Source organism: Natator depressus, chromosome 4, assembly GCF_965152275.1.
Source record: "Natator depressus isolate rNatDep1 chromosome 4, rNatDep2.hap1, whole genome shotgun sequence".
In the NCBI taxonomy this organism is placed as follows: Eukaryota; Metazoa; Chordata; order Testudines; family Cheloniidae; genus Natator; species Natator depressus.
Window position 1 is genome coordinate 118,468,584 of NC_134237.1, and position 24,593 is coordinate 118,493,176.

A 24,593-nucleotide genomic window follows, 5' to 3' on the forward strand; every position below is an offset into this window, starting at 1 on the left:
TTAATTTAATTAAAGAGGCCACCTTAATTTTTTACTAGGTTTTATAAATCACTGCATGGAGAATTTGTTGCTAGATCAGTCTTTCTGGCTCTGTTCCCAAGAAGAGAATGAGGATAAACAAGAAGAAGCTGGAATTGAAGTCTATATAAATGAAGAGTCTCTAAATTTGATGTACAGAGGTCTCTTAATACAGGAAGGTAAGGAAGATTGTATTTGTAAAAGGATAACTATATAGAAACAAGTATAGTCCCCACTGCCCCTTAAAGATTTTGTTTTTGAAAATGTAAGAGTGAAAAGTTGGGGTTTAATCTATCTCCAGTGAAATCAATGGAAGCCTTTCCACTGATTTCACTGGGTTTGAATCCGACACTAACTGCGTCAGAAAGTAGACAGAAAGAGAGTTGGAACAAAAACCATAGTATTGTACAAAGTTAGAAGAATCTTGAATCTTTTTAGAAGTATTGGCAGTAAATAGCTATATAAATATATATAAATATTTATCCTATATAAATAGCTGCAGATCATTTTTTAAAATGTTTTTCTTCTACAAGCCCAGTAAACAAACCTACCTAGGAACGTTAAAAACTTCCAGACTTTAAAAATATACAGTGACCCAGATTCTGCAACCCTTATTCACACGAGTACTTTCATTGACACCAATGAGTTAGCAAGGACTGCAAAATCAGGCCCTGGGGCACTATATCACCGAGTGTGTCTTAAGTCCTTTGATACCTTCTAATGTTACAATTTAAAAGACTTCTACAGTTACTAGTAGTTGTTGACTCTGCTCCACATTTTGCACTATAAATGTCATTTTAGTTTGCATTAAATTCACTCTGGCTAATAAAAGTTTAGAATTTAAAAATATGTGTTAAAATTGTGATTAAAAATAGTCTTCTGAATTAATATCAATTAAAATGATCATTCTAGATGCTTGTGTTTAAAAGCCACATGTGACATTAAAACAATTCAATCTCTGTAAAATATGAAATATATTTTATTTCTTTTTAAGGAACTTTCTTTGTATTATGTCCTGACAACCTCATAAGAGAGACAACGGCTGCAGACATGGCAGTGAAAGTTTATCAAGAGAACAGAAGAGTTACTGAAGACATCTCTGGTGGATCACTGGGTGAAGATCTGACCTCAGTGTCTAAAGCTGCTGCAGAGACTTTGATCCCTTTTCATCAGTAGGCACCTGACTTCAATTTCCTATTTCATATGTATAAGAATGTGTATTTATATACAGACAACTTTAAACTGACAGCATTTTGTAGCTGGCTTTGGAGGGCTCCCTCCTTTATTCAGGAGGTCTACAGATCTCTCACTCATTTCCTTCTTAAGTTCCACACCAAGTCAGATAAATAAGTGCTGATGCCATAGTGCAGTATTAAGGGAGATGGTTTACTATCTTTTGTATTAGATATTAAACCAATGTCCCTTCTTCCTGACTCTGGTGGCTATCCACTTGGATGTTTAAGGATGCAACGGAAATGACCTAGGTTTTGAAAAGCTCTATAGTGGTGTCAAAGATTTTCACTTTCAAAATCCAAAACATGGAAAAAATAGTTTTCACTTACATCATCTTAGTGGGGAAGGATTGCTGGCCTCTTACATCACTCCAGCTTCTTTGGCAGGTGGCAGTCAGGCTCCTTTTTGCAGTCTCCTTTGGGATCAGCCCAGGGTCACTAATCCCTAAATCCAGGTGAGTGGGATCAGCCTTGGTGCTTAATTTGTGCCAATGCTGAGCTGCAGCACCTCTAGATTTGGCAATGTATGGCCCTGGCACCTCTGGGCTTGCTGCATCAGTTATGAATGTAAAAAAATTGCTTGAGCCCCGGCACCTCTTTCATTACAAATTAAGCCCTGATCAGCAGAGAACCACTCTAGTGGTGCTGCTGGCCCATAGAAATCTGAGTCTGAAGCAGGGCCCATAAGTTAGTGTGAGTGGTTACTAAGAGATCCCAGGAAATATACCTGACCCCTAGAAGAAAAGCAGAAATTCTGTGTTTTGTTTTTCTGACTGGCTGACGGAGCACGCTTAAAATACAGCCGCTTTATCTAGAAAAACAAGTCCAATTAAATCAAAATGGCTTCTGCTGACCCTCCTGAGTGAATGGGTTAGCTGAACCAAACAGCAAAGCAAACCAAATACCATTTGACTTCATTCATATAACCCATCCCAGCTGATACTCACAATATGAAATGTATTAGTAAAAGATACTTGAAACTTTCACAGATAATTGAGCCTATCTTTCCCTTTGACAAAAAAGGGCTTATTATTATTACTATTACTAATTTGCCATGGACTAGGCCGCATTGTGCTAGGCTCTGTACAAACACAGAACAAAACAACAGTCCCTGCCCCTCAAGGCTAAAGAGTTTTACATGAACCACAGCATTTTTACTAGGAGTCCGGTGGCACCTTAAAGACTAACAGATTTATTTGGGCATAAGCTTTCGTGGGTAAAACACCCATGCATCTGAAGAAGTGGTGTTTTACCCATGGAAGCTTATACTCCTTGTTGTTTTTGTGGATATAGACTAACACGGCTACCTCCTGATACTTGACAGCATTTTTACTAAAGCTCTGCAAACTTTAAAACAGGGAAATGCACAAAGTGTTAAATTTCATGTTGAATGTCTTATCACAGCTCTATTATATGACTAAATTAGTCAGTTATTGCTGCTTTGTTAACTTGCCATATTGAATAATTTAATTCTGTGGTCATCAATACCTTTTTGAGGTGGAGCTGGCAAGCAAATATGCATCAAAACAAAATTTCAACCAAGAATTAGGAAAAAATAGTGAAAAATGTTGTGATTCCCCCCTGCCCCCTGTTCCCTTTCTTCTTCCAGCTAGCTGTACCTGTAATGAGTGTTCAACAATTACATGGTTTGCATAATCAAGAAATGGACAGAATATCATTCCATTATATTTCCAGTCTCCTTCAGATTCTATGGTGCTCAGTTACCATACTGATAAATGTCATATATGTATTTAAAATGGACAGGCAGAAGCACTGAAATCAATAAAAGTTTGAAGAAATAGGAATTTAGAATATCCCTGCCTCTATTAAAACCTTCTGGAGGTGTTTCAGATACTTATTCCAGTGTCTTTTTTTCCTTCCTCTAGATGGTTTCTTAAAGTATACTCTGATCCTGTTCATTTTGCTAGCAAAATGGAGTCTAAATGCAGCAAGCAAATAGGTAAGAAACTCCATCTAAACTTTTGCATCTAATTTTATAGATATTTAAAGGCATTATATAAATTCCCAGAGCTAGATTTTACAGGGTTTGGTAATGTTCGCACCTTCTCATTTAGCTGTACTAGAATAGCAAAATTGCCATAGCAATTATGGTGCTGTAATATAGGATGGCTGGCATAAATTTCTGCCTACAACTATATTTAAGCATAGCATATCTACTGAGTGTCTTTCATCCAGAAGTGCTTTACAGGCAATAGCCATGTGTCTAATTAATGTCTAGCAATATGATGTCTAGCATGTGTCTAAACTCTGAAGGTCTATTTTCTTGACTTTTCAATTTTATTTTATTGTTTTGCTCATAAATATTCATTCATACTTCAAGGCACATATATCAAGTAGATATGTAATATAATCCAGTCAAAAGAAATACATTAATAAACTATTCCATAGGTCTGACATTTAAAGTTTGTAAAGAAAAGAAGGAAAATTGGAAATTGAAAGCATTTACACATAATGAACACATGTGTGTACGCGCACGTACACACACACACACACACACACACACACACACACGTACACACACACACACAGGTTCACATATATTTTTGTCTGAAACAGCCACAGCAGCCCATGTACCAGATGATCAGTTATTTTCTGACTATGGTTTATTTTGTTTTCCATTCTTTGACTTATTCCAATCATTATACTTCTAGACTAACATAAAGTCATAGATCTATTTAACAGGTACACTGTGCATGTATTCACATTTATTTACTATAGAACAAATCCTGCTACCCTTAGCTAAAGTATCAGTATCACCAAAAGACCTGTTTCAGAGTGGTAGCCGTGTTAGTCTGTATCAGCAGAAAGAACGAGGAGTACTTGTGGCACCTTAGAGACTAACCTATTTATTTGAGCATAAGCTTTCGTGAGCTAAAGCCCACTTCATTAGATGCATGTAGTGGAAAATACAGTAGGAACATACATACATATATATATACATACAGAGAAGATGAAAAAATGGGGGTTGCCATACCAGCTCTAACGAGACCAATCGATTAAGGTGGGCTATTATCAGCAGGAGAAAAAAACTTGTGTGTTGATAATTAGGATGGCCCATTTCAAACAGTTGACAAGAAGGTGTGAGTAACAGTAGGGGGGAAAATTAGCATGGGGAAATAGTTTTTAGTTAGTGTAATGACTCATTCACTCCCAGTCTTTATTCAAGCCTAATTTAATGGTGTCCAGTTTGCAGTTTAATTCCAGTTCTGCCTTTTTTCATTGGAGTCTGTTTTTGAAGTTTTTTTGTTGAATAATTGCGACTTTTAGGTCTGTAATTGAGCGTCCAGGGAGGTTGCAGTGTTCTCCAACTGGTTTTTGAATGTTATAATTCTTGATGTCTGATTTGTGTCCATTTATTCTTTTGTGTAGAGGCTGTCCGGTTTGGCCAGTGTACATGGCAGAGGGACATTGCTGGCACATGTTGGTAGATGTGCAGGTGAACAAGCCTCTGACAGTGTGGCTGATGTGATTAGGCCCTATGATGGTGTCCCCTGAATAGATATGTGGATAGAGTTGGCAATGGTCTTTGCTACAAGGATAGGTTCCTGGGTTAGTGTTTTTGTTATGTGGTGTGTGGTTGCTGGTGAGTATTTGGTTCAGGTTGGGGGGCTGTCTGTAAGCAATGACTGGCCTGTCTCCCAAGATCTGAGAGAGTGATGGGTCGTCCTTCAGGATAGGTTGTAGATCCTTGATGTGCTGGAGAGGTTTTAGTTGGGGGCTGAAGGTGATGGCTAGTGGCGTTCTGTTACTTCCTTTGTTAGGCCTGTCCTGTAGAATATGACTTCCCTCGTTATGCTGAGTCACCATGATGTTAAATGCTTATGTAGTCATATTTTCAAATTAATGTATCTCCAAAACCTTATTATGCAGCTACGGGATCTTCTGAAGCAGTGACTAGTTATACAAGTGCTGTGCCTGAAGAGATTAGCTTCCAGAGTGGAGACAAAATTGAAATCATTGGCTACTTCATAGAATGTTTGGAGTGGTTTGTTGGAAGACATATGTTGACGGGACAAATTGGTTTTGTAAAAACCAGCCACGTTAAACCTGACACCTCTGGAACTGAGTAAGTACTATGCATTATATTTTAACCAATGAATTTAAAGGGGCACAGTCAAAAATTTTTTTAAAGTCTTTTAATATACCTTTTGTTTGTAAAACTCTTACATCTCTTTATGGAGAGAGTTTCCATGGTGTGACATGGAACAAAGAAAACTGTAGCATAAGCTGCTTCTCCTCCATTAGTAACCCAGATCCAAATGTGAGCAGTTCCTGTTGTCCCAGAAGGCACCGTACCCACTTGGTTGAGTCTATTTTTTTCTTGCCTTGGGTCTTTCCATTTCAATAGTCTCCACCCTCCGTGACCTCCAGTGATCCATGTTAGACAGAGGCACCCAAGCCTCAACCAAGGATCACACTGGTAACCTGCCAGTGGCCTGAGGGTAACTCCTAACTTTCCTAGGATAGATTGCAAACACTTCTATTCTGAGGTGCATGCAGTCTGTGGGCACTGCAGGCTGTATCATCTTGAACTGAGTGGAGCTCATTGATTCAAGCATATGGAGGGTTTGCACATGGAAACAGTATGCTTATAAAACTTGCAGGTGCAATTTTTGAGGCCCATTTGAAAATTTGGCCCTAAAGATTATTGGAAAAGGAATATTGTGATACATGCAATCTTAGCACAGTGAATGACTATTGTAATAAAATGCTACCATGATACACGAATATTGATAAAACTTCCTTTGATGTGCTTGAAAAAGGATTACCAGCATGCACAATTGGCATTATCAATATACATTTGCATGCACAGTTACCATTATCAATTTTGAACACACCACAATTGATTCTATGATAATGCAAAGATTTTCACCATTTCCTGTAACAAGCACAAAGTATAATAAACCCGTGTGTGGTTTGTTAGCAGGGTTTAAACCTTGGATCTTCAGCTCTGCAGCTGAGACCTATGACACTTGAACTAAAAGAGTTAGTCATTTAGCTGGCAGCAGTAGTAGGCTGATATCCTCTAGTGGGCAAGCTAATAAAGGGGGACAAAGTGCATGTTATGTTCGTGTGCTGCATAAGCCAAATATACTAATAATGCAAAGGAATAAGATATAAGAAATATGATAGCTGTTATTCAAACTTACTATTCCCTTTTGTAGACAACAAAATCTGGATTTTCTTGATAAGGAAGAGAAATCTTTTTTCGCAAAAGAAAGAAATGTTGTGGAAGAGGATGTGGTGCATTTATTGAAGCAGAGATCAAATACAGAAGTTTGCACTGTGTATAGAGTAGGTAAGGATAGGTTCTATTCTTTGAGGGATGGATTCTCTCCTCCGGATGCATGCATAGCTCCCATTACTCCTCAGTTATTTTTGATTTCTTTCTGTATCTCAATGAGACGTTTTCCCTATTTATAGGCATTTTGAATGTTATTGGCAGGTGCATTTATATCACAGAAATTGCATGTGGAAAGTCCTTTTAGATCATCTACACGAATCTCCTGCTGACAAAAGACTGTCACTGCAGGGTATTCACCCAGACTTTTTTGTCCACTTTTGAATGACTCAAACAATGTGGCTCCAACATGCCTCCAAGAAACTGTTTCACAGTTGAATAGATCTTGCAGCTTTAAAATGTTACAGGTTGCTGCATTATAAAAGATGCAATGCATACAGCCAAATACTGTATTGTATTGTTTTCAGTTAAGGTTGAATACTAATGTAAACACACACCTTTATGCTTGAATGAGCTTTCAAAGTGTAGAAAAATAGCTATAATATGTCAGTTCAAAGAAATAACATTCTCTTTCTCATAGCAGTGGCATTTTTGATGTAAAGTCATTATCATTATAAAAGCCCTCTCACTTTTCCATACACACATAGAAACAACAGGGAGCCATTCTCCCCCCACTTTGCTATGAACAAAAATTGTAGGCCATACTACAAGACGGGGGGCTCTATCCTGGGAAGCAGTGACTTTGGAAAAGATTTGGAGGTGGTGGTGGATAATCGGCTGAACATGAGCTCCTGATGCGTTGCGGTGGCCAAAAGGGCTAATGCAGTCCTTAGATACATAAACAGGGGAATCTCAAGTAGGAGTAGAGAGGTTATTTTACCTCTGCATTTGTCACTGGTGCAACCAATGCTGGAATACTGTGTCCAGTCCTGAAAGGAAATTGGAGAAGCTTCAGAGAAGAGCCATGAGAACACATCTTATAGTGTGTTGGGGAAGGGGGAGGCTTGTTGCATCTGAGTCCAGTGGTATTATCAGGTGGTGGGAGTCTGTGGAGCTGGTGTAGGGGAACCTGGGCCCTCCCTACTCCACTGGACCCTGTGACTGGCAGGTTGGATATACAGCCTGGGGCGGACGCCATCAAGTCTGTTCCCTGGGTCACTTCGTACCTCAACCTGTCCTTCCAAAGTCAAAACAGGGCCTGTTTATGGACTCATAGGGTACAGGGGAAGGAGAGGTTCTCCCTGACAGTGATCCAGAGGCTTTTCTTCAATGGCGGCCTGCCATTCCTGGTCTTCATGAAGCCTTCAGCAGTGGGGCCTGGTTTGGGTAGTGTGGTACCTCCTGCAGGAGCTAATAGCATAGGACTGTTCCCTTACTCTCTCCACCTTGACTGAGCACTGCCTCCATTGTGAGCATGCCCAGCAGGTGTGGCTGGATGGGGCCTTCTAGGCCCAAAACTGCTCATTAACACTTAGTTCCACAGGGTGGGGCTTATACATCCCATCACATAGTGATAGACTCAAGGAGCTCAATATATTTAGCATAACAAAGAGACGTTAAAGGTGTGACTTGATTAGTCTATAAGTACCTAAATGCATAGGCACTGACTCCATGGGTGCTCCAACCCCAGAGCATCCATGGGGAAAAAAAATAGCCGGTGCTCAGTGCCCACCAGTCACAGCTGCTTTTCGGTGCCGCCAAACAGCTGTTTGGTGGCTGGGGGAGGGGCTTGGGGAAGGGCAGAGAGCAGTGAGTGGAGGGGGGTGGAGGAAGGCAGGAAGAGGCGGAGCCAGGGTGGGGCCTTGAAGGAGGGGGCAGAGTGAGGGTCAGACCTTGAGGGAGGGGGAAGAGCGGGGCTGGGAAGAGGCAGAGTGAGGGCGGAGCTTTGAAGGAGGAGGTGGGGCCTCTGGGTGGGTAGAGCACCCCCAGGAAGAAAAAATACTCAGCACCTAGGCCTAGATGGGGAACAAATATTTAATAAAGGGCTCTTCAATCTAGTAGAATAAGGTATAACACGAGGTTGAAGCTAGATAAATTCAGACTGGAAATACGGCATAAATCTTTAATGCTAAGAGTATTTAACCACTGGAACAACTTACCAAGGGTGGTGCTGGATTTTCTATCCCTGGCAAATTTAAAATCAAGATTGGATGTTTTTCTAAACGATATGCTTTCGGAATTTTTCTTGGAGAAGTCCTATGGCTTGTGTTAAACACGAGGTCAGACTAGATGATCACAATGGTCAATTCTGGCCTTGGAATCAGTCTCTTAAACTCAATGCCACAGCTCTCACTGACTTTCGTGGAAATAGGATTAGGCTCCCGTTCCCTAAGAACAGCTTCTTATGGTGTTTTTGAAATTGTCCCTTGCTGTGTTTGTCAAACACAACATTTGTCTAAAGAAAAATATCTCTCCTTGACTTTTACTAGGAGTACCATTTACTGAACATGACAGGATTTGCATGACATAAGAATCTGAAAATAATATCCTATTTAATCTGTGGCTCAGGTCCTCAGCTAGTATAAATCAACGTAACTTCACTGAAGTCAGTGGAGCTACATCAATATACACCAGCTGAAGATCTGACACTGTTGTTATTACAGAGTCCATGACCATGGTATAGAATTACTTACACACCCACACGAAATATTATTGCATTTATGCACACACACACGCAAAATATTATGGCATTTATGCACAAAAGAATCAGAAGGGATGTACAACAAAGCAAATACTGCAAGTACCAGCATAAAACCATTAATAACTCCACATGTCATTCTAAATGCCTTCTAAAACAAAAATGTTTCAAACCTGCTTTAACATGACTTAGCTCCATGAGTCTATATTTTAGACTTTCTGCCATATCCTTCACACTCTTCCCAGCTTTAGCTGGCATTTAGCATGTGAAGGACAGTGAACTCATTCATTATAATGTGAGTAACTGAATTTTATCAGAAACATCAATAAAAGAATATGCAATCAAACAAATTATCCTACAGCAATTGACATAAGCCAGAACTTATTAAGGAACGAGATACCATTACCAGTTATGGAGGTTGTCTGCAATTGATTGGAAATCCTTTGTGGAAGATTTGATGGTCTGTTCTACATAATATGACCATTCTTAGCTCTTCTTTAGATGTGCTTTGTTAAACACACACAGCATTTAAATCTGGATCGTGAATATAGCGCTTAGAAAATCTGTTTTTTTTTTCCTACAAACCCCCCCCAAGACGTTCTGGTTAAACTTGGATTATTGCTGTGCACATTGTAAGATGAGCTATTGCCAGCAGGAGAGTGAGTTTGTGTGTGTGGTTTTTGGAGGGGGGTGTGTGTGGGGGGGTGAGAAAACCTGGATTAGTGCTGGAAATGACCCACCTTGATTATCATGCGCATTATAAAGAGAGGTTTCAAAGAGGGATGGGCTATTACCAGCAGGAGAGTGAGTTTGTATGTGTGTGTGTGTGGGGGGGGGGAAGGGTGAGAAAACCTGGATTTGTGCTGGAAATGGCCCTACTTGATGATCACTTTAGATAAACTGTTACCAGCAGGAGAGTGGGGTGGGAGGAAGTTTTGTTTCATGGTCTCTGTGTGTATATAATGTCTTCTTCAGTTTCCACGATATGCTATGCATCCGATGAAGTGAGCTGTAGCTCACGAAAGCTCATGCTCAAATAAACTGGTTAGTCTCTAAGGTGCCACAAGTACTCCTTTTCTTTTTTCTTTTTACAATGTGTCAATGGTATAACATGCTGTTTTTTTGGGTTATGCTGCATTCAAGGGGAGAGCTTTATATTTTTACACTGTCCCATCATAGAAACCAAAAATATATTCTAATATTACCATTAGATTATATAGATATTGTGTAATGCAACAGCCACCTACTATAATTCCAGGTCAGTTTTACATGTATAGCTGTACATTGTCATATGCTCAGGCAGAGGTACCATTACTCTTAAATATTACAGGTTGTTGTGCAGAGAATATGAACGACTGTAATAGTGTAGAAGAAGGGAATCGTAAGCATAGGAGTAGCTCACCAGTGAACTAAGCTTTTTGTTAATTTTTACAAGTTTATATAAATGATCCATTCATTTTAACGTCCATAACGCACCTGAAATACTGTAGGTAGAAAGGCTTAAATAATCCTGCTGGAGAAAAGACAGGGTATAATTACTGGTGCTATTTTTGTTTTCTTTCAGACAGATTAGAAGAATTAGAATTTCAGAACCCTCAAGAACAAGGTAAAATGTATAATATATTTTATATTATTTTTGATCATCTTAGGTCTTTGTTTCTGATCCTATTGTGGGAAAAATTAACAGGATTTCACATTTTAAAATTGTTTCTGTTTGGTATGATTTTCCCCCCCCCCCACCTTCTGTGCCTGTTCATGGAAAGGTTTTGTGGATCCCTATTGTTGTTATATGCTCCTTTTCAGATCTCCCTTTTCCCTTGCCATGCAGTCCTGCTGTAAATTTCTCTGGCTAGGAAGGCAGAATGTGTTATGTGACACCCATGAAGGTTCAGAATCTGCTACAAACACTTTCATACTCTTAGGGTGTGATCATCTAATGAGCATTTTTCCTGATGATGTTTTGTTGTGTCATTTAATATTATTATTTGTATTGCTGTCACATCTGGGTCCTACATCTTGGATCAGGGTTCAGTTGTGCAAAGCACTGAACACACACATAACAATGAGATGGTCTTGCAAGCTTATATTCTAAATATAAAATGAGAATCCTACTGGATAGTTTTGGGGATGGAGTTCTCTGGGAGTTCACAGAACTTTCTATATGTGCAGCCCCAATAAACTCTTATTGATACTCAATTGTTCTTTTTCTAACTGACAAAGTCTATGGGCAATTCCTCTCCCCTGTGCTAACCCCAACTACTCTGACCAGGGGACTTCCATATCCTGAGTGGCCTACCAAATCCTCCACATAGGTCCCCCCTCTGCCCACCCCCCGAACCATGCTAGTTCCATTGCTGAAGGGTGGAAGGAAGCAGGATTTGCTTCTTATTTGCAATTGCACCAAACACAGCACAAATCTGACTCATTCTAGACTCATTTTCCATTAATTGAAAAAGGCTCATCACAGAAGCTATAGGCCTGCTACATCTTTAATCTTCCCAGCATACTCCTACGCTCAGAGAAACAAAGAGAGAACACAATATCATCACAGTTGTTAGGATGGCTTTTGATGACTGGAGTTGGTTGGAAAATTTCTATTAATTTTTTTAGTTGAAAAATTGGGTTTTCAACTAAATGAAAATTTTTGTAGAGTGTTTTCTTTTCTTGAACATTATATATTTTTGTCAGAAAACAAAAGGCCCAAACTGATTTCAGTTTATTTTATTTTGAGAGAGAGAGAGTTTTTGGCAGTTTCCACCTGAAATTTATTTCAATTTATGGCAGTTTTCAGCAACCAAAACTTGCGGGGAGGGGGGGAGCTTTTTGGGCTTTTAAAAAAAAGTCAAAATTTTCAATGGGGGAAAAACACCCACTTTCCCACTAGCTGTATTTATAACCCTCACACAAGTATTCTGTTTCATTGAAGAGTATAAACATTAAACGTCTTCTCAAGGGAAAACGAAAGCTCTATTTGTGTTTCTTTACACCATTGTCTGTCAATTAATTTTGCTTGAATTTCCTGCCCCATAAATCTGTCTATATTCTCGTATTTAGTTGGATCTTGTATTTAGTTGGATCACATAACTTGCTTTTGAATTGCAGAAATGCCACATCCCTCATCTAATACAGACTCCAATAGAATGAGGGAGATGGTAAAAGAATCCCTTATGAAATGTAAAGATTTCCAGCTCCACTTGAAAGGGACATCTAGTCAAGGAAATGATTTTCCTAGCTCTTCAAATCAGCAGACCTGTGCCTTGGCTGAAGAGCCACGTTTCTGCATACAACAAGATGAAGAAGATCACTGGTCTGGGGTCTTTCAGGCATTATTGTTGTTCTTAAACAGTAAAGAGTATGAGGTGCACTTCAAAAACCTGTACGACTTCTCTTTCCCGTTTCTTAACACTACATTTTATGGCTACACTGGTGAAGAACAACTGGTTGACTATTTTGGACTGGCAAGGGAGGCAGCAAAGAAAGCAAATCTGCCTAGGGCCCTAACAAGGCTATGCTTTCTTTTGGGTAGACTGTGTGTTAGAAAGCTCAAATTTTCCCAAGCTCGCGTTTATTTTGAAGAAGCCTTAGGAACTATAAGAGGAGGTTTTAGTGACCTGTATCTTGTAGTTGCTCTTTATACAAATCTAACAGTCATCTACTTGAAACAGAAGAACAAAGGAAAATGTGCTCAGATTTTTGACAAGGTTACTTCCCTGCTCATGGGAATTCCCAACTACATCTGTAGCACTGACATGGAGTCAGACATTCTAAGGTACGCTTTAAAGAGGACAGTACTGAGTCAGAGCAAGCATGCAGAAGCCAGAGCATGCTTCCTCTTGGCAAAACATTACACAAAACTTAAACAGTATGAAGAGGCACTACCATTCCTAGAAAGGCTGCAGCTTTTGAATAATGACTTGGATTTACAGAAGAGCTCGCTGTCAGCCAACTGCTATTTTAAACTAGGTGAGTCCTACAATCAAAAATGCTTGCCACACATTGTGCTAAGTTGCATAAAGGTTGCTTCTTCCCAGGGATCATATACTCTAATGGACTCTTTGAGAAGCATTGATTTAGTCACCAAAAATGCTCCCAAACTCCATAGGCTGAGGAAAGCTGGGCAAATGCTCCCATCCCAAATTGCACCTTATCTCAGACAGGCACTTTCCTCAGCATTTACCAATGAGCAGCAAAAACTATGCAGCACAATTTATCTTAGCTTATCCGAACTCTACAGTCATCACAGACGGTATGGAGAAGCCATTGTTTATATGGAGAAAGTACTGGACTTCAATACTTCTGCCCACGTGGGAGAAACTATTAACCATTTAGTTTCACTTGCTTGGTTATATATTCTTCACAGGCAAAATACTGTCGCTTTGGCCATCCTAAATACCATTGTAGACTCTTCATTGAGTAGTCCTCAGCAGTTAGGTGTTATTTATAATATGACTGCCATTGCTTTGAAACGAACCAACAACATAAAGCAAGCTGCTGCGAGTTACTACAAAGCTCTGCACGTTTCAGAAGAGGCTGATATGGTACACAACCATGCTGTGGTTCTGGCTAATTTTGGAACTCTCTGCCTGCATTTAGCAGCCAATTGTTTGGCAGAGCACTACTATGTCAAAGCAGTAAAGCTATTCTCTGGACTTCCAAGCTTGGATGGTGGTCACAATTTTACTCAAGTCCTCCTCCAACTGGGACGCTATTATGCTAATGGAACTCATAAGAAAAGAGGACAATTTTATTATGAATGGGCATTATTGGTGGCAATGGAAACAAATCATTTGGAAAGTAAGTACATTTGTTTTTCAAATAAATTTTACTGTACCCTGGGAGTTTGGGAATGTTTGCTATCTATATACATTCCAGCTCCTCCTTAAGCATATTTTTTATTTTCAGTTGATGTGACAGTTATATGAGTGACTCTAAACCCAGAAATCTTGTGTTTACACTGAAAGCATGCATGTGAGAGAGGAGAGGAAAGAGGGAGGATGGTCCAGTTGTTAGGCACTAGGCTGACTCAGAAGATATGATTTCAGTTCCCTGCCCTGTCACAGACTTCCTGTGTGACCTTGGAGAAGTCACTTAGCCTCTCTGTGTCTCAGTTTGCCATCTGTGAAATGGGGAGAAAATAGTGGGAAATAGTATTTCCCTATGTGGCATATTGAAAACTGTGTTAAAATGCTAAGATATCACTTTAAATCTTAGGAGTTTTCCTAGTCTTGCTTGCAGGCTAGGGGTCTCTGTAGGAAAGCATGCAATCTGTGTCTTTCAGCTATCCGTCTGCAGAAAGCCAGCCTCGAGCAAGGTTGGGTGAGTTGTGCCTGTCTACCTTATGGAACAGTCTGCTTTCTCTCTCTCTCTCTCTGTTGTTTTAGTTCTTGCGTGTTTAAAGTTTTGGAAATTAAGAAATAAAGCAATGTTATGTTGCAACCCTCCAGACAGAGTACTATATGTTTTTATCTAACTTCTCTGTAGGCCATGATCATAATACCCTCCCTCGCAGGGGTGTTATGAGGATAAAGACGTTAAAGATTGCATGGAGCTCAGATGCTATGGTAATGAGGATCGTATAAGTACCTTCAATTGATAGGTTGCAAAGTCAGGCATTCAGAAGTTAGGAAATGCCAGAATTAAGGCCTCACAGGTTACTTCAATTCAGGTCCCTTTGTGCATATGCATTATGAGAGGGATAGCTCAGTGGTTTGATCATTGGCCTGCTAAACCCAGGGTTGTGAGTTCAATCCTTGAGGGGGCCATTTAGGGATCTGGGGCAAAAATTGGGGATTGGTCCTGCTTTGAGCAGGGGGTTGGACTAGATGACCTCCTGAGGTCCCTTCCAACCCTGATATTCTATGATTCTATGAGACCATCTTTAATGATATGATCACATGCTATCTGGCAACGAGAAGTAACTGAGGCAGAGTCCTTGCTCTTTGAACAGTTTTTAGGGCTTTCAGAAATGGTGTAGAAAATGAAAATCTTGACAGAAAGAAACTAGTTCAATAATAAAAGTAAATGAAAAATGCCTATGTGCCCAGCAGTATCTGGAGTGGAAATGAAGTGTCGTAAACATGGAGCACATCCATTTTAATTTTAAATTGTAAAAATTAAGGAAAGTTTTCACTTACTTGATCTACCCAGCTACAATGTTGGTCTTTCTGAATGACACTTCATTGATCGGCAGGCAGAAGATGCAGAAAGAACAATGCTTTTAGCACCTTTTATTCCAGACACTAAGCATGAGGTCATCTCTAGTCTTCACTAGTTAAGGCAGAGGGGGATGCGGCAGTGGAGGGTACATCTGCCATGGTATAGGGCTATGTCTGAAAAAGATATTATGTTCCAGCAATTCCGGGTTACAACAATCCGAATGAGTTCACTTAAGCCTCGTTTCATTTTTGTTTAAACTAAAGATTCATGTTGAGTGTTCATTTCTATTTCCTAATCTGGTTTCCCAGGTCAGCTCCAAGCTGTTCAGTTGCTGTGTCAATTCTACACTACAGTTGTTCCAGATGAAGCTCAGTGTGTCATTTACAATGAATATCAACTATCCTTGGCTAGGAAAATGTCAGACAAAGTTTTGGAGGGGCAAATTTTGGAAACCATCAGTCAGCTGTATCTCTCTTTAGGCACAGAAAGGTGAGGTCCATTTAAACGACTGATTTTTTTGTTTTGTTTTGTACTCATGAGAAGATTTAGCTCTGGAGGCTGAAGTCAGCAGGCAGGGTATTGGCAATGGCAGGACAATCTTCTCCCACACTGTTCTGCCAATATGCCTTAGCCTGGAATTGCAGACTCTGCCTTCACGGCCGAGAGTTTAATTGGTGCGGCTTTTCCAATGACCTCCAGGCCAGATTTTCCAATGCTCAGCACTCACTGTTGGGGCCATCCTCAGCAGACCCCCACAAGCTGAACTCTTCTGAAAATTTGCCGCATTGGTGTCACTGCTGTGACAATGACCGATATTAACAAAAGTCACCATCACAATTAATATGTGGAAACCTTTTCCACTAGAAACTGAACTGAGACTCTCTTGAATGGCTGCATATCCCCACGGTTATCTATCCTTCTGTTATAATACTCTTCCTGTCTGTGGTTTTACATATATACTGCGGACACCTGCAAAGTTCTGTATTGCCAGTCAGAAGTGATTCAAATACTTTTTGGATGCAGCTATGCTTGGTGCTTCTTCGTTCAGAGTACATCACCCTGAGTGTTGACCGCAGGACATCAGGATCAAACTTCTCACTTTATTGTCTGCATTAGTGATTATGGTGCTCCAGTTACCTGAAACTTGAAATCAGATGCCACTGATAGAGTGGGTTATTACACTTCCTGGGTTTGTATCTGGCTTGCATCCCCAGTGAAATGAGTGTAATGTTACAAGCCTAATTGTGAGAGGACATCTAGAAAAACTATTTTATTTAGGGGCAAATCCTGTCCCCTTCTCTGTGGCTGTTGATGGCCTTTGAGCAGCAGAACCAGCATAGTTCCACTGCGCAAGTGTGGGAGGCTGGATCCAAGTGAGTCATGCAGCCCTGGCAAAGGATAGTCCTCTTACACATATATCCCCTAGGTAGTAGCACAGAGGAGCCAGGAGAGAGGTGAGTGTGGGCAAGCCAGGGGCTGAGCTAAGGATCTGCCTATGTGAGGAGCCTCCCATTCCCTCACTGGGGGAGAAGCCATGTAAGTGCTCCACATCAGTCACTGTGAAAAAATAACCACTGCAGAGTGTCTACATGGCTGCTCTGTGGCCTGTGGAGACTGATTCCTTTCCCCACCTCCCTCTTTATCTCCACAGCACCTGGCCAGCTGTATTTGGTCCTGAGTATATGTGAAGGGTCCACATAATAAAACCACAGCAAAACATAGTGCAATTAGCTGTCTGTACCAAGGAAAGCCTCAATTCCTAGAAGGCATGGCTGGTCAGAACTGACATGAATAGATAAAATATGTGGACACTTGTATAGTGCCAGGTTTTGGCCACTGCCATCTAGCTTTCATTTCCAGGAGCTTCACATTCTTCTCCTGGGGGCAGTCTGTGCCAAAAAATTAAAAATTCTGTGCACAATATTTTAAAATTCTGCAAATTTTATTTATTAAAATAACACTACATAATCACACCAGTTTCAATTATTGCGGTAATTTATTTCAAAATACCTATCAGCAAGTATGTCTGTAACAATATGGACACACACAACAAATTTCCCCAGGAATAGAGAGTTAAAGAAACCCCTATGACAACCCAGTTCCTGTTTCTCTGCCTCCTTCGTCCCCTCCCCCCTTCCCCCCCCCCCCCCCCCCCGAGCCCAGGGATCCAGAGGGAGAAACAGCCTGATGCTCAGTCCCAGGCTTGCATGGAGTTTCCTAAGCACCGCCCTGTCCTTTCCTCAGGGCATGCTGGGAACTGCAGCTGCTAGGAATCCTCTAACTCAGTGGTTTTCAAACTTTTTTTCTGGTGACCCAGTTGAAGAAAATTGTTGATGCCTGTGACAAAACGGAGCTGGAGATGAGGGGTTTGGAGTGTGGGAGGGGCTCAGGGATGGGGCAGAGGGTTGGGATGCAGGGGTGAGGGCTGTGGGGTGGGGCCGGGAATGAGGGGTTCATGGTGTGGGAGGGGGTTCTGGGCTGGGGCAGGGGGTTGGGGTGTGGGAGGGGGTCAGGGCTCTGGGCTGGGGATGAGGGGTTTGGGGTACAGGAGGGGCTCCGGGTTTGGGGGGGCTCAGGGCTGGGGCAGGGGATTGTGATACGGGTTTACCTCGGGCGGCTCCTGGTCAACGGCACAGCAGGGGTGCTAAGGCAGGCTTCCTGCCTGTCCTGGCACCGTGGACCAACTGTGCCCGGAAGTGGCCAGCAGCAGGTCTGGCTCCTAGGCGGAGGTGTGCAAGCAGCTCCATGCGGCTCTCGCCCACAGGAACCGCCCCCCGCTCCCATTGGCCGTTTCCCAGCCAATGGGAGTGTGGAGCCAGTGCTCGGGGTGGGGGCAGAGTGCGGAGCCCTGTGGCCCCCCTGCCTTGGAGCTGGACCTGCTGCTGGCCGCTTCCGGGGTGCAGCGCGGTGTCAGAACAGGTGAGAACTAGCTTGCCTTAGCCAGGCAGCACCACCGACGGGACTTTTAACGGCCCAGTTGGTGGTCCTGACCAGAGCTGCTGCAACCCAGTGCCTTCCATTCCGCAACCCAGTACTGGGTCGCGACGCGCAGTTTGAAAACCACTGATCTAGCTCCCTCTCCTTCCCCCCAGCCGAGTCCAGTGGCCCCTCATGGTGGCTAACAGCATTGCAGCCCATTTCTGTGGGAGGAAGGAAATTCTGTGCACACAATGTTAATTTCTGCAAAATTCTGCATTGTGTAGTGGCGCTGAATTCCCCCAGGAGTAATATTCATTTGTCTTAACTAAAGAAAAAACAAAGGAGCTGACTGCAAGAGTCTATCTACAGCTATAATAATTAAAAGTGTTTTACCCAGGGGCTCGGAGGAAGAGGTAGGCTGTGCACATGTCACTTGCTGAGCAACTGTTCAGTGATTTTGAAATCTGTGCTGGATGCATTGTCTGGATGTTTCTTCCCCTCCATTTTGATTCCTCTGATTAGGATTATTTCATCTCAGATTAAGTGGAGGTCATTTATTGGAGACTCTAGAATGCTTTAAACCGAGCTTGGTCAAGAAGGTTTTTCATAGGATTGGAGCCCTATGCAGTTTATGGCATGTCTTTATACTCCTTGAAAAGACATTTGATTAGCAGGATATGTATTGTTAAAGCATTGCTAATATTTGGGATCCTCTTTGCTGTTTGAATAGTTTGTGTTAAGGATTCATTGTAATACCATGTAGTTCTTAATGTGTTATTTGATATGCTTATGCTGTATGTTCAGGGAAAGGATATATTGGGAATGAATGTGGTCAGGATGACTGGATGACTGCTTCTGTGATTTGAGCATATTCTCATGTGACTTCCTGAGAAAGATCATAACACTTTTCACTAGATGTGTAAGTGTTGATATTTATGAGCACAAATGATCAGAATCTAGGTTATACTTCTCATCAGAAAGACATCTCTTTCAAGAGCAGTGTCCTAGCACTGACTCCAAGGGAAGAGTGCCATCTACTGAGTTAGTAACATCAGCTTAAGAAGCACCTGGGTTTTCTTCAGAGGTCTCTCACACAGGTACTGATCAGGCCTAACCTTGCTTAGATTACAGCTCAAGGTGATATAGTGAGAACAGGTTTATTTTTTGTGACTTAATGTGCCGTCTGGAAAGAAAATAACTTGTTTATGCACCATAATGCTCTACGACAAGGATTGTAGAAACTAACCATCATGACAGCAGATTCAGGGCCTAGGAGAAGTTATTTCAATCTGTCTCTGATACTGCTCATGAGAAAGGACATATCTGGAAGAAACTATCCTAAAATATTACTTTATTACACTGGGAATTTAACAAAGCAAAGAGATGAAGGAATCAAACAAAACCAAACTGGAAGAGGTGAAAAATGTGAGAAGCTGGTTATTTACCAAAAACATCTGGGAAATATTATCCAATTATACCATAAAAAGAAGACATTTTGAAATCTGACAGAAAATAGTTAACCTACTTTTTATTACACAAGGAAGATATGCATCACAAAGTTATACATATGCACTCAGTTATTAGGATTTACTTTCTTTCTACTTTTTCCTAGGGCTTACAGATCAGCTCTGGAATATACCAAAAGAAGCCTTGGAATATTTATAGATCTTCAGAAGAAAGAGAAAGAGGCATATGCTTGGCTTCAGGCAGGAAAGATCTATTACATTCTGAGGCAGAATGAGCTAGTGGATCTTTATATTCAGGTATGCTGAATTTTATCTAGGCTTTAAAATAACTGTACCTCTGTGAAAATATGATGAATGAGATACAGATGGGATTATTATGGGTGATGTAGCAAAAGAGAAACTGTCCCTAATATAATGACTCAAAAGAGCTCTTGTTTTGAATTGATTATGTGGGCTGCTTTGTTAAAGGTCTATCACAGAGGTGGACAAACTACGGCCCACGGGCCACATCGGCCCACGGGACCCTCCTGCCCGACCCCTGAGCTTCTGGCCCGGGAGGCTCGCCCCCGGCCCCTCCCCTGCTCTTCCCCTTCTCCTGCAGCCTCAGCTCACTCCGCCGCTGGCACAATGCTCTGGGCGGCAGGGCTGCGAGCTCCTGGGGCAGTGCAGCTGCACAGCCCGTCCTGACCCGGTGCTCTGTGCTGCGCAGTGGCGCGGCCGGCTCCAGCCGGGGGTGCGGCTGTAGCACCACCAGCCACCGGTGCTCCAGGCAGCGCAGTAAGGGGGCAGGGAGCGGAGGGGTTGGATAGAGGGCAGGGGAGTTCAGGGTAGTGGGTGTGGATAGGGTGCGGGGCAGTCAGAGGGTGGGGAACAGGGGGGTTGAATGGAGACAGGGGTCCCGGGGGATCAGTCAGGAAGGAGGCGGGGGTTGGATGGGGCGGCAGGGGGCAGTCAGGGTAGGGGTTCTGGGGGCAGTGAGGGGACAGGGAGAAGGGGTGGTTGGAGGGGGCAGGGGTCAGTCAGAAATGAGATGGGGGGGTTGGATGGGGCGGTGGGGGGCAGTCAGGGGCGGGGGTTGCAGGGAGGGTCAGGGGACAGGGAGCGGGGGGAGGGTGGATGGGGCAGGGGTCCCGGGGGGGCCATCAGGGAACGGGGGGGTTGGATGGGGCAAGAATCCGGGGGGAGGGGCTGGGACACGCCCCCCTCCCCTAACTGGCCCTCCATACAATTTCTGAAACCCGTTGCGGCCCTCAGGCCAAAAAGTTTGCCCGCCCCGGTCTATCAGCATGTCTATGCAAAATTCTGTTTTAGATTTGCTGTTTGGCTATGAAACATCATTTGGGGAATGACTTCTCCGCTCATAAGAACATAAGAATAATCATGCTGGGTCACACCGTAGTCCATCTAGCCCAGTATCCTGTCTTCAGACACTGGACAATGCCTAGGGTGACCAGAAGTCCCGATTTTATAGGGACAGTCCCGATTTTGGGGTCTTTTTCTTATATAGGCTCCTATTACCCCCCACCCCCATCCCGATTTTTCACACTTGCTGTCTGGTCACCCTAACAATGCCAGATGCTTCAGAGGGAATGGACAGAACAGGGCAATTACTGAGTGATCCATCCCTGTCATCTAGTCCCAGCATCTGACAGTCAGAGGATTAGGAACACGCAAAGCATGGGATGCGTCCCTGACCATCTTGACTAATAACCTTTGATGAACCTATCCTCCATAAACTTATCTAATTCTGTTGTGAACCCAGTTATAGGTGTGTCCTTCACAACATCCCCTGGCAACGAGTTCCACGGGTTGATTGAGCATTATGTGAAGAAGTACTTCCTTTTGTTTGTTTTAAATCTGCTGCTTATTCATTTCATTGGGTTCTTACATAATGTGAAGGGATTAAAAAACGCTTCCTTATTCACTTTCTCCACATCATTCATGATTTTATAGACCTCTATCATATCCACCCTTCGTCATCTCATTTCTAATCTGAACAGTCCCAGTGTTTTTAATCTCTTCTCATATGGAAGCTCTTCCATGGTCATTTTTGTAGCCCTTCTCTTATCTATTTAGATTATAAAATGTTTGGAGGCTGGGATTGTCTTTTACTATGGGTATGTAATAGGCCCCTAACTACCATAATACAAATAAAAATTAAATAAAAGGGTTGTAAAACTCTATTAAGAAAGTTTGCAGAAAGTGGACAACAAGGCGCATGAGCCCATTGGGAATGAATTAATTTTAAAATATGACTGAGATTTCTTTGAAACCCTAATTTGACTATGGACACACTATGTGCAGAAAGTGAGACTGTGTTTATGGAATACTATTCTCTGTGAGTCATTCAGTCACCTCTCTGGAATCTCCCAAAGAGCTTTACAATCTGTTACCAAGAATACTGACACTTTTTAGAAAAGATACATTAGTCTTATTAATTTTCGCTAAACGAATCCACACACTTTATACTGTATTTCATCTGAGCAGAGTGTTGGAGTGAAAGTCTCATACTGCTTAGATTTACTGTACAGTTTTGTGATCATAATTAAAATGAAGCTACTCTTGTCAAATAAATTAACAAAGTGCAGTTGGTGTTGCATTCTCTTTTTAGTGTATGTTCTCTTGTTTGCCTGTCCACACAATTTAATCATTTGCAAGAATCATTGCATTGCAATGGCCACTGAATGAATTAGCAAGGTTCTGCTGTACTATTGCGATATACATGGCTGTAATATTGATAAAGTAGGAATACTTAATTTTCTTTATTCACATGCTTTTTCCCACTATGTCTTGTAAATTATATCCTTCGGGATCAATAACTGAGTATCCTGTACATGGCAGAATTCCTTCATTTTATAGAGTGTGTCGTGACATTTTACTGTGTCTGAAATGGCATAAATTCATTTCCTAGCAGCAAGACAGAGGGACAAATTCTTTGCTCACTTTAAGGGAACCTCACTCAGCTACATAATTAGAGCATTTGGCCACAGACTTAAACCTGAGCTATAAACCCTCACTCTGTGAAATATCCAATTTTCAACTCCTGTTTCTATCTAGATTAGCTGTTAAAGTGTATATGGTGTAGCTATTGAGATGTATGCTACAGTACTAAAGAATACTGTATATTGGACTGAACAGCCTTACAGTGAAAAGAGAGAGATAAGATGACGTAAGAAGACATTGCTGTCTCTAAGGTTTCTAATTTTGTACAGCAGGTACCAAAACCCATATACAATGCATTTCATTATGGGGTTTTAGTTCTGAATGAATAAAAATTACTTCGTAACAGAATGTGCATTTTTCTTTCTAGGTTGCTCAAGATGCTGCTCTTTGTAATGGGGATCCAAACTTAGGAATGGAATTGTTTGAAGCTGCAGGAGACATATTTTTCAATGGTACCTGGGAGAAGGAAAAAGCAGTGTCATTCTACAGGGTTAGTGATTGTTACTTATTATTTGTATTGTGGTGCTCATAGCAGCCCCAGTCATGGACGCCATTCTCCTCGGTACAAACAGACTGTTCCCGCCCCAAAGAGCTTTACAATCTGTTCTATATTACTACTCTGAATTCTCTCAAATCCCTGGTTTCACTGAAGTAAATTGCAAAGCAACCTTTTGACTTTGATAGGGCCAAATCCCGGTTTTATGTGCATAAAGCAAAGTACAGAATTTGCTAAATGTGAGACGAATATGGGCCATAGCAGTTATGAGTACACATGTTTTCTGGGCTTCAGCAATAACCAAACTGATCTTTTTATGCATGTGCTTATTTCAGGACAGGGCTCTTCCACTTGCCATTAAGACTGGAAACAAAAAGGCAGAACTCCGATTATGCAACAAACTAGTGCAATTGCTGGTAAATCTACAGGATTCTGAGGACAGTCTGGAATATGCACAAGTATCCCTCACACTTAGTGTGAAGTTAGGTAAAGCTAATATTCACAGACTACTGACTGTCAGACTTCTATTATCATTGACAGAATTCTAGAGAAGAGTTGTCACTTCCTCCTTTGCATTTCGTGATGCTTTTTGCCAAGGTTCTGTGTGCTAGGAAGCCAAGACCATTTTCCCTTCTATTTTTGGATCCCCTCTAGCTGGAACAGGTGACAGTTCTTGAGTTCTATTAGTTTTTTGTTACATTTCTTAACTTAGCTGAATCCGGTAATGTTCTACCTAACATTTTCTTAATTAGTTCACAGAACTGTAAGTAGTTATCGAGATTACATGTTTCAGGGGGCAATTTCCAGATGAGTCCATCTGAAATCTAGCAATTGTTAGCATTAAACCTCTCCAGGTCTCACTTACTGTACATGAGAAATGTGAGGAATGGAGACTTGATCTGACATGCTGCACCTTCCATGCCGACCAGAGAATATGGAGCAGTCTGTTAACATAATGAGACACAAGATATAGTTCTTAGTGTGTACCTGAATCTGCCAGATTCTTGTGTTTATGGGTAATTTCTCCTTGAGAATTTTCAAGTCCCTTGTTCCTCATTGTCTGAGTGCCTCACAATCTTTAATGTATTTATACTCAAAAGACACCTATGAGGTAGGGAAGTGCTATTACCCTATTTTACAAGTGGGGAACTGAGGCACAAAGAGATTAAATGACTTGCCCAAGGAAGCACAGGGAGTTTGTGGTAGAGCAGAGGTAGACCCCAGGTCTGCCAAATCCCAGGCTAATACCGCAACCACTGGATCATCCTTCCTCTCCTCCTTTCACATAAGACGGAGTGATTAATACTAATTAATTAGAAGTAGCCTTAAAGAGCTATCTGTGACTTTGACTTTGACTCCTTCCTTTCTTCAGTGGTGAATAGAGCTGATAAAAAAATCAATAAAGAATTTGTATTTTTCAAAATTTGTTACTTTCCCCCCAAATGTTGGTAATGTCAGACTT

General features: G+C 41.7%; 1 protein-coding gene across 6 annotated transcripts in view; it reads left to right on the forward strand.

Annotated features, from left to right (window-relative positions):
• SH3TC1 (SH3 domain and tetratricopeptide repeats 1) overlaps positions 1 to 24,593 on the forward strand; it is a 58,941-nt gene that overhangs the window by 31,500 nt on the left and 2,848 nt on the right. For all 6 annotated transcript variants that reach the window (XM_074951755.1, XM_074951754.1, XM_074951757.1 and 3 more), the window contains 11 exons: positions 39 to 197; positions 1,013 to 1,190; positions 3,137 to 3,210; positions 5,142 to 5,337; positions 6,437 to 6,570; positions 10,716 to 10,757; positions 12,254 to 13,945; positions 15,616 to 15,796; positions 19,839 to 19,989; positions 23,003 to 23,125; positions 23,467 to 23,617. In XM_074951755.1, coding sequence (XP_074807856.1) covers positions 39 to 197; positions 1,013 to 1,190; positions 3,137 to 3,210; positions 5,142 to 5,337; positions 6,437 to 6,570; positions 10,716 to 10,757; positions 12,254 to 13,945; positions 15,616 to 15,796; positions 19,839 to 19,989; positions 23,003 to 23,125; positions 23,467 to 23,617 — 3,081 coding nt within the window. The remainder of the gene's footprint in view (positions 1 to 38; positions 198 to 1,012; positions 1,191 to 3,136; positions 3,211 to 5,141; positions 5,338 to 6,436; positions 6,571 to 10,715; positions 10,758 to 12,253; positions 13,946 to 15,615; positions 15,797 to 19,838; positions 19,990 to 23,002; positions 23,126 to 23,466; positions 23,618 to 24,593) is intronic.